The sequence below is a fragment of the Drosophila grimshawi genome, unplaced genomic scaffold (assembly GCF_018153295.1).
Source record: "Drosophila grimshawi isolate 15287-2541.00 unplaced genomic scaffold, ASM1815329v1 contig_1367, whole genome shotgun sequence".
In the NCBI taxonomy this organism is placed as follows: Eukaryota; Metazoa; Arthropoda; class Insecta; order Diptera; family Drosophilidae; genus Drosophila; species Drosophila grimshawi.
The window spans coordinates 3,226,185-3,237,276 of NW_025062889.1; the positions used below are offsets into that span (position 1 = coordinate 3,226,185).

The 11,092-nt window shown below is 40.7% G+C and overlaps 1 protein-coding gene across 1 annotated transcript; it reads left to right on the forward strand.

Annotated features, from left to right (window-relative positions):
- The first annotated feature begins 1,621 nt into the window (after positions 1-1,621).
- On the forward strand, positions 1,622-7,679 carry LOC6568996 (ubiquitin-like modifier-activating enzyme 1). The gene is made up of 4 exons (XM_001995007.3): positions 1,622-2,871; positions 4,101-5,816; positions 5,878-6,186; positions 6,259-7,679. Exons 1-4 carry the CDS (start codon positions 1,948-1,950, stop codon positions 7,042-7,044), a joined length of 3,735 nt encoding a protein of 1,244 aa, XP_001995043.1. The 5' UTR covers positions 1,622-1,947; the 3' UTR covers positions 7,045-7,679.
- Positions 7,680-11,092: the final 3,413 nt, after the last annotated feature.

Consider the following 11,092-nt stretch of genomic DNA (forward strand, 5'->3'; position numbering starts at 1 on the left):
CAAACAACATTCAACATTCCACCTATGCTAATTTTTGTGCAGCGACCCACGCGACAAAGTAGACAAAACCGCACGCGATAAACTCTATGGCAAAGGATCGCGTACACTGCACAAAATGGGTGGGCTAAAGCATGACTTTAAATTAAATAAGAAATGGAATAAGTTTTCTTTAAATTACAAATTGAATTTAGTTACAACATTTTTAAAGCACTGAAATAAATATATAATGAATATAATACATATATATATATATATATTAAATATATAATAAATATAAACTGATCGTATTAAAGGAAAGCTGAAAACTTTCACACCTTTTTTTCACATAAGTTGAGATATTTTATTAGTTATTTTTTCAAGTGTATTTTTTCACTTTCGCGTTCTGTGACTAAATTAAAACACTGCTGCTGCTGCCGCTGCAGGGGCAGCTGTCTAACTGTAAATTAAAATGCATTTGACGCAACTGTTCGCTGCGAGCGGCGAGTGCTGCATAAAGATCCTTGCAACAGATCCGCCAGCTGTTCTAATGGCACGCACTTAGCACTCTCCACAAAGGACACCCCCACACACACACACACACAGGACGCGGGTCTATTGTAAGGATCTCTGTGTGTTTGTGTGTGTGTTGTGTTTTTCGAGGAAAATTACGCATTTTCATGGTCGACTACCGTTCGAGAACGTCCGGCACCGAAAATAGATTAGCTGCAGTCAAAGGATATTGAACCCAACTGTATATTTATATAAATATATAGAAAAGGGACAGCTATGGGTCACTTAGCGGCTGCCTCGCTGAGCAGTTGATGAAAGGCGCGTGCCCATTGAGGGAACCAGGACCGTGCCAAGAACTATTTATTAATGGATCACACAAAAAAGGAAAATTACACTATTTAAACAATATTTCACATAGCTGGATAATTAATAGTTCGTTACAGATCATGTTTAACTAGAAAATTATGTTTCGCGTTATTGAATAAAACAATTTATTTAAATCGCATTTAAGAGTTTAAAAATTTTATATGAAATTTCCTTATTACTACCATGAATTTGCAATAATTCTTGATACATCATACAGTTATAAGAATTGAATGAAACTTCAATGGTAAGATATAGTCTGACTAAAAAAATGATTTAAGAAAATCATTTTGGGCTTTAGTTTGGAATTTTACTTATAAATTTAAAATATTTACAATAATGCAAAATCGAAAAGACTTTATAAAGTATAAGTTATACAGAACAAAAAACCATCCCTCAAACAATATGTTTCCACTTAAAAGCAATACAAGTCGATTATTTAAATTTCTGTTAAGGGCATGAAAACCTCGTTAAATTTCAAATTTAAATTGTCCTCGCGCCACAGAACAAACCTGCCAGATCACTTAACCCAACCAAATTAAGCAGTCTGGCTAGCTACGAACAATTGACATGTGGCAACGCTATAAATACTTCGCCGCAGCGCAACCATTTCGCCGCATGCCTATCGCTGAGCCGGCAAAACTTATCACACTACTCACTGAACGAAACAACCGGCTCAACGAAGTGATATTAAAGCATATACGCTGTTAAGTGGCGTTCGCATGCTGTTAAGTTGACAGTCAGGCAACGCCAGGCAACATAGTACACTATTGTGAACCACTGAGCCACAAGCAACACACCAAAAAAAGATTGCGAATTCATTTCGGCTATAGAAATTGTGTTTAGTGTGGCGTTTTTATATATCTACAAACAATTGTACCTACCTTAGTGTAAAGTGTGTGTAATTAAATAACAGAGAGTGCGTGAGGGAGAGAGCAAATAAACGGAGCATCAAACAAACAGTCGTCTTTGCCTCTTTGACTCCTCAGACTCCTCCTCGTGTGAATATATTTTGGTCATCATCGTTGTAGTTGTGGTTGTGGTTTATTTTAGGAATAGCAGAAGAAATAAACAACAGAATTGCAAATCGAGATCATGTCCCGCTCTGAGTCAGCCAGAGCAACGAGCAGCAGCAGGAGCTCGGAGGCGCCTCTCTGCAAACGCCTCAAATTGAATGAAGATGCCGGCCGGGCAGTTGGGGCAGTTGCCGGTGGTGGAGCCTCTGCTGCTGCCGCTGCTCCTCCTCCTCCTCCATCTACACTGTTGCCAGCAGCAGCATCGCCAAGCAGCAGCAACAACAACAGCAGCAATAACAGCAACAACAACAACAGCAGCAGCAGCTACGAAAATCACGACAAAGCAAACGACGTTGACATGTTGAATGTGAGCGAGACAGCTAGAGCAACGACTGCTAATGCTGGCGATTTGTGTGTATCGTCGTCCAGCTCTGACGCATGCAAAGCAAATAAGTCGTCGTCGTCGTCCAAGCAAGAAGAACAAGCAGCTGCCGGTGGCGGGGATGTCGTTGTTAGTACATCGTCAGCAGTGAATAAGGAAAGTAGTCGCATACAAAGTTGTGCGTCGTCCTCCTCATCGATAATAACTAATAATAATAATAATTCACAACTGGCAACGACAACAATAACAACAACAAACAACGCGCGCGCTGTCAGCTCAACAAACGTTAGTTCAACCAAAAACAACAGTAATAACAGCAACAACAAGAACAGCAGCAGCAACAATAACAGCAGCAGTAACACAAGTGCAGTTATGGCTGCCAACAACAGCAACAACAACAGCAGCGGCAGCAGCAGCGCTGCCGGATCTGCTGCTGGAGGCGATATTGATGAATCGCTGTATTCGCGCCAACTTTATGTGCTGGGACACGATGCAATGCGGCGCATGGCCAATTCGGATATTCTTTTGTCCGGTTTGGGCGGCCTCGGCTTGGAGATAGCCAAGAATGTCATTTTGGGCGGCGTTAAATCGATCACCCTGCATGACACAGCAACTTGTACGGTGAGTTCAGCGAGCAAAAAAAAAACGTTTTCGTTAAAAATCAATAATTGACATTCGCGCGCGCGAAATGCGTTTAGAATAAAAAGAACTGTAAGAACGTTCAATTAACGAGACAGAAAAATTAATACACATGATTCATGATTCTGCAAAAAAAATTTGAAGCGAATTGGCAAACTCGTTAAAAAAAATATTTTTCATGCAGCGGCGTCGAGCAATTTTTTTTTATAGGTTATGTTTGCCTAGTTTTCAACGCACTAGTTTAACGCAAAAGCGTAAAAAGAAAAAAGAAAAGAGCGCCTAAGCAGAAAAAAAGAATTACTTAAATATTTTTTTCATACAGTTTACTTCCCTACCCCTCCCCCTCCCACTTTTGGCATTTGCGCCCGCTTTTTGTTCTCGCTGCAAAAGTGTGCGAGCGAGATGACCATTGAGTATACTGCTGCTGGGTAATTTGGTTTTGCATTGCGCTTTGTTTGCGCATTCGCTTTTGTTTTACTTTGTTGGCACAGCAGCGAAATTGGCCACATAAAAAATATTTATTTGGTATGTTGTGCTTAATCACATGAATTGCGATAAGTAGTTCTTATTAGTTGCTTCTACGGCCAGAGTTCTTTTACCAGTTTTTGCTCAGGTTAGTTAACAGCAATTTGTGCGCTTTAACAGCGTTGCCAGACAGCGCACACAAAATGAGCACTGTTATGTGCATATGGCAAACAGAGCTTGCGCATAAGCGTCTCGGTCTGTCTCTGCGTCGTCTCATCTGCTTTTAGCCGTTTGTTGTGCCATTCATGTTTCCGTCTACCCCACACTGCACCACCCCCTTTCCACCTACCAAAGGGGATTTCTTAGTCACCGCTGGAAGAGTCAGCGACTTTTGGCTGAATTTCACAATATTGCGCGTTCGCTGAACTCTTTGAAAATTGGTTAAGCAAAGGGAGTAGCAAAGGTGGGAAAGACGAATGAGGAAATATGACTTTTCGATGGAGTATTTTTCTATTTGAGAAGTAGTTTCTTAAGAGGGGCAGTTGCTCTTATGCCAACAACAACTTAGTTGCTCTCGGACTAAATATAGCCTTAGGTCAAGAATAAATATATTATGAATAAATAAAGACATAAATCAAGTTCAGAATAAATAGTTATATATAAAAAAAGAAAGAAGCAGTCATCTGCAAGTCTATCACTCTTTTAACGTATTTGCTAATCAAACTCTTCTCGCTTCCCACGCACAGCTGAATGATTTGGCCTCGCAATTCTATTTGACCAAATCGGATATTGGCAAGAATCGTGCCGAGGCCTCCTGTGCCCAATTGGCCGAGCTGAATAGCTATGTGCGTACTCTCTCACACACGGGCCCCCTGACGGACGAGTTCCTGTGCAAATTCCGTGTAATTGTGCTGACCAATTCGGATGCCGAGGAGCAGCAGCGCATCGCACAATTCGCCCATGACAATAATATTGCATTGATCATTGCGGAGACGCGCGGCCTGTTCGCCAAGGTCTTCTGCGATTTTGGAGATAAGTTCACCATTTATGATCAGGATGGCGCCCAGCCGGTGTCGACAATGATTGCGAGCATAACACATGATGCACAGGGTGTTGTCACTTGCCTGGATGAGACACGTCATGGCTTCAATGATGGTGACTATGTCACCTTCTCCGAGGTGCAGGGCATGCAGGAGCTGAATGGCTGTCAACCGATCAAGATCAGCGTACTCGGTCCATATACTTTCAGCATTGGAGACACCAGTAAATTCTCGGCCTATAAATCGGCTGGTGTTGCCACCCAAGTGAAGATGCCCAAATCGGTTAGCTTTAAGCCATTGGCCGAGGCGGAAAAGGAGCCGGAGTTTTTGATCTCTGATTTTGCTAAATTGGATGCACCGGCCACGTTGCATGTGGCATTTAAGGCACTCGATGGCTATGTGCAGGCGAATAACGCCTTGCCACGTCCCTGGAACGAGGAGGATGCCCAGAAATTTTTGCTTATTTGCAAGGAGCTGAAGAGCGATGTGGATGAGCAGCTGGCGTTGCAGTTTGCCAAGATTTGTGCGGGCAACACGTGTCCCATGGATGCCGCCATCGGTGGCATCGTTGCCCAGGAGGTGCTCAAAGCGTGCAGCGGTAAATTTACACCAATCTTTCAATGGTTCTACTATGATGCCATCGAATGTCTACCAACTGGTGGAGTTAGCGAGGAAGATGCCCAACCGATGGGCACACGTTATGATGCACAGATTGCCATATTTGGACGCAAGTTTCAGGAACTGTTGGGCGATGCCAAATGGTTTATTGTCGGCGCCGGCGCCATTGGCTGTGAGCTGCTCAAGAACTTTGGCATGCTCGGTCTGGGTGGACGCAATGGCCAGATCTTTGTCACCGATATGGATCTAATCGAGAAATCCAATTTGAATCGTCAGTTTCTGTTCCGTCCACACGATGTACAGAAACCCAAGGCGCTCACTGCTGCCGATGCAATCAGGCGCATGAATCCCGATGTTAAGGTGACGGCACATGAATTGCGTGTCGGTGCCGAAACGGAGAAGGTTTTCTCCGAAGAGTTCTTTGGCAAGTTGGATGGCGTCGCCAATGCTCTCGATAATGTCGATGCACGCATCTATATGGATCGCAAGTGCATCTTTAATCGCATACCGCTCGTCGAGACGGGCACACTCGGCACCATGGGCAATGTGCAGGTGATTGTGCCATTTGCCACCGAATCGTACAGCTCCTCACAGGATCCGCCCGAGAAGAGCATACCGATTTGTACGTTGAAGAACTTTCCCAATGCCATTGAGCATACGTTGCAATGGGCACGCGACTCCTTCGAGGGTGTCTTCAAGCAGAACGCTGAGAATGCGGCCCAATACATCTCTGATCCGCAGTTTACCGAGCGCATCCTCAAGCTGCCCGGCATACAACCACTGGAGATTCTGGAGTCCATTAAGGTGAGTGTTGTATCTTGATATTGATTATTATTTATTTATATTGATTTCTTTCACTTTGTAGAAAGCCTTGCTGGATGACAAACCGAAGAGCTTTGCTCACTGCGTGGAATGGGCTCGCTTTAGCTGGGAGGATCTCTATGCGAATCAGATCAAGCAGCTGCTGTTCAATTTCCCACCCGATCAGGTCACCTCCAGCGGTCAACCGTTCTGGTCGGGCCCCAAACGTTGCCCGGAGCCGCTTGTCTTTGATGTGAATGAACCGATGCATTTGGATTACATTTATGCGGCTGCCAATTTGCGTGCCGAGGTTTATGGCATACCCCAAGTGCGTGATCGCCAGCAGATTGCCGAGCTGGTGCAGCAGGTTAAGGTAGGATGAGCGAGCAGTAGTTGCTATATGGTAAAGACGAAGAAGATTTATTTATATTCATTTCCATTTTAGGTGCCCGATTTTAGGCCACGCTCTGGCGTCAAGATTGAGACAAATGAGGCCGCTGCCGCCGCCTCGGCCAATAATTATGATGATGGCGAGGTGGATCAGGATCGTGTGGATAAGATCATCACTGATCTGCTGAAGAATGCGGACAAGAAGTCGACAATAACGCCGCTCGAATTCGAAAAGGACGATGATAACAATCTGCACATGGACTTCATTGTTGCCTGCTCCAATTTGCGGGCGACCAACTACAAAATCCCACCGGCCGATCGTCACAAGTCCAAGCTAATCGCTGGCAAAATAATACCGGCAATTGCGACCACCACATCGGTGCTGTCCGGCCTGGCTGTGCTCGAGGTGATGAAACTGATTGCCGGCCATCGGGATTTGGCCAAATTTAAGAATGCATTCGCCAATTTGGCATTGCCATTCCTCGCCTTCTCCGAGCCGCTGCAGGCGGCCAAAAATAAATACTACGACCAGGAATGGACATTGTGGGATCGATTCGAGGTGACCGGTGAGATGTCGCTGCAGGAGTTCCTCAACTATTTCGATGAGAAGGAGAAACTGAAGATCACAATGCTGTCGCAGGGCGTCTCAATGCTCTACTCCTTCTTCATGCCCAAGGCCAAGTGCTCCGAACGCCTCCCACTGCCCATGTCCGAGGTGGTACGCCGTGTCTCCAAGCGACGCATCGAGCCCTACGAGCGTTCGCTGGTCTTTGAGATCTGCTGCAACGATGTCGACGGTGAGGATGTGGAGGTGCCCTATGTGCGTTACACGCTCCCCTGAAACAAGCACATCAGCCACAAGCCGGCCGCGCCCACACGCGCCCCTAATCTTAATCGTAACAGTTAAATTATTATTTAAAAACAAACAAACAAAAAAAAACAAAAACACAAATGGAAAATCACTTTTTTGGTCATTGTTGTTGTGCGCCGCACTCAAAGAAAATTTGTACTGTGCATTTTAAGAGATACACGCAAAGGAAAAAGCACCAACAAATAGGAAAACAAAAAAACATCAACAAATTGAAAGCAAGCATTAAAACTCTCACACATACACACTCAAACACACACACGAACACAACTAATTGATATAGAAATTATATATTATATACAAGTATGTGTAATCCTATAAGGATAATGGCAAATATTGAATTCGCGTTACACAACAAAAAAAAATACAAAGACTCGACCTAAAAACTAAACAAGAAAAATCGATAAAACAAAAACAAATAATAAGAAAATAAACATTTGTCTGCTCAGCATATATAGGCTATAAAGAAACGTTTACACAAATTTGGAGAACATTTTCAAATTCAGTTAACATCTAATTTTTTTTTTTTGTTAAAATTAAATTCAAATTGTATTTAAATCAAAGGCGAAGCAACTGAATAAAGCTGTATATTTCATATGGTAAACGGAGTGATGAGTTGCGCGAATTGTTTTCTTATCTTTTTTTTTCCTCTTAGCCTGGCTAATTTCGTAAACGCAATTCGTTTGGAACATCTTTTGCATAAAAAACCACGCGCTCCCCGAGAGCTTAAGCCAAATTGCGCTGCTGCCAATGCAGCAACTCAGCCCGGATGAATATAGTACGGCCATCTTAAGCCTGGTTCCCTCCCCTCGCCACTCCCCTCTCCATCATTGCACTCCGTTGAGTCAGTTAGCAAAAAGTTACGTGACACAATTAAATATTTTATGCCCCAAGACGTTTATGCCGTGTCGGTTGCCACTGGCTGTGCCACTAAAGTGCAATTGGCAAGTTACAATGGGGGCGTGTGGCAGGGTTACTACTACTACTGCTGTGTGTGTGTGTGTCTTATAATTAAATATTACACGCAATGCAACTGAAGTATGGCAAAGTTATGCAGTTTCTTTCTACACGCTGCGGCCGGGCCAAAAACTTTGCCCTCAAATTATGCTGCTAATGAAACACAAACTACTCAGTGAAATACATCCTGTCCAACCGTCCGTTGAGTGGTGCAACTGACTATGTTGCTGCTGCACTAACTTCACGCATGTATTTTCTTGATGTTCTACGCGAAAACATTCTAAATTTCTCACTTTAGTTTCGAGTTTTTCTCCGAGTTGAGGAAAAGCTGTATTTTCTATTTGTCGGATAGTAAGTTTTCATGGAAAAGTTTCGATTTTGGTAAAAATACTGCTTTGGAAGGATCAATTAATTCAACCAAAACTTCACTGAAACCGTGAAAATAAGATTATTAAGATAATTTCGATTTTATATATAATAAAGTTTACAAAATATTAGAGCTATCATATAATTATATTTTAAAAGACTTACGATCAAATAATGAGAAGAATTAAAGACATTAAAGAGAAACCAATATGCTAAAAAAATGTGTTTAAGGATCTTAAAAGTCTTCAGGCTGAAGAGAAGAATTAAAAAACTTAAATACAATCAAATGTTATTTTGGGTATTACAAAAAATATTCAAAATATTTCTTTAAATTGTACAATAATCAGTTTTAGAGTATGACTCATGAATTTATATAAATCCAAGGAGTTAATTTATGTTATCGATGCTCTTATAATAATGATGTCATTAGTTTTCGTACACCCATAATGACATATTTCCGAACATCAGATCTCTGACGAGTGTAATGCATATCTGCATAAATTCAACCGAATTTTAGCGAAAAAGCTTTGGCTTGCTATATAACCAAACACGATAAGAGCATTAGTTAGAACACTGCAATGCGGGTGCAGTTTATATGTATTAATTTCTGCATAATTTTACGAATCACTAACAATATATATAATCGAAGATTTGTGCATCAGTTGGGCAAAAACATTTTGAAGTTTGAGTCATGGGGAAATGGCGATCGACAATCTGTTGACTGGAAGCAGCCAACCATGATTTTGATGACACTACGAATTTCCAGAACCCAGTCAGCTTATTATCATACTCCAGATGACAATGAGAGTTTTAATATTTATAGTATATTATTCATTAAACACTCACTCTGACGAATCAAATATTATGGATTTTTTTATGGGTCAATTTGTGATACGTAAATCGCATTAATCAGAATCGTTAATTGCCAACAGGAGCGCAAAAGTTACCTTATTAATTATGCCAATAAATAATTATATTTAATGCGCTTTACGCATTTATAGAGCATTTCAAATTCCCCACAATCTGACTAGACACGAGTCTCTCAACTCTTTTGTCTTTGGCTTCTTTGTGTTTTAATTTTTTATTTTTATTTTTTGTAGTATGTCCGGTGACGTTGCAAAACCTGTTGGCTTAAACCCAAAAAAATAACAAATAAAAATCAGAAAAAGCAACAATAAAAAAGATCCAAAATAAAAGTGAATTTTGTTATGCTGTACACATTTAAATGTGGAATTTTCATGAACTTTGTCATATTTTATGGAAATCTCATTTTTGTTGTGTTTTGGTAATTAATTAATTCAATAAATTTTCTCTGAGCGGTGACAGTTTTGCTGATAACGGGCCAAAATGAAATGCCAACATCGAATCTGATTAATGGAACAGTCTCATCGTCAAGGTGGACACTGATGGACACGGACACGGACACGGACCCGGGTGCATTGCACGGGTCATTGCAGTTGTTATGACAAAACAAAATATGCAAAATGTGAATATTAATTGCACAGACAGAAAAGCGAACTGCTCAACTGGCAGCCAGATGGGGAGGCCATCACAGTAAAAATTAGGCCGGCATTTCCTGTCTTCATGCAACAAAAAACGAAAAAAAAAAAAAAAAAACTTTTACTTGATGATACATTTGTATGGAAGGTGTGTCATCCGCAACCAAAAATTCATTACAACTTGTGTTTGTAGTTTTGTTAATAGTTTTTATTCACTAATCATGTTTTTATTAATCTTCAAAAGTGGTTTTGATGAAATCTTTGCAGCATATCTATATTTGTATGACAAGTGTCTTAAAAGTGCCTGTCAAGTTTATAGAAAACAATATCTATAAATATGATACAATATAGTATAGAATTTGAGAGTAACCCAGTTGTAATTGTCTCTTACATGGCCTGAATTAGTTCAATTATGAAGTTAAATATGCGGTTTGCTAATGAAACTTTTAATTAAAACCATTCACATTTTTCCATCAATTATTTGGTTAAAGTTAATAACAAGAAAGATTGACTATCTTAGAAAAGCTGAAGATTAGATACCCTTGCAGAACGGAGACAAGCTGCTGAGATATAAATTTCAGTATATATTTTAAAAATGTACTGACTGTTGATTGATTTCTATATAGTAGTCAGATGAGGCTAACTTTTTGTCAAAATGATAGGAGCAGAATAACAAGCATAACTGATGAGTTTTTTTTTATAGAAAAAATAATTATTGTTATAATTATTAATAAGTTAACAAACCGATAGACAACATGGCAGCTATTACATATAATAGTTCGATATACTAGTTATTTTAAATGCCAAGTTTGATTGGCATATCCTTAAAAGTTTGCATGTGTCGACTCGCCAAGTGATCTATATATTCTATGAAATAGGCAACATTTCCTTCTATGCATTACAAACTGAGCTGCCAAATCAGAATAAACTCGAAAGAAATGTAAGAAATACCTAAGCGTAGCATAGTGTATTTAAGCCACGATCAGTTAGCACCTTTCAGCCATCTCAGATATGGTCAGGTAACAGGCAATTAAAACACAAAAATTTCGAAATGGTTTTTGATTTCCTGCCTCAGTTTGGTTGCCACAGTGTGTCGCCGGTGTGGAAATGGAACGTGTTCGATTTAGCGCGTGTAATATATATATATATATATATATATATAGAGATATATGTGTGGAAACATGTAAATCGCGGTCAAT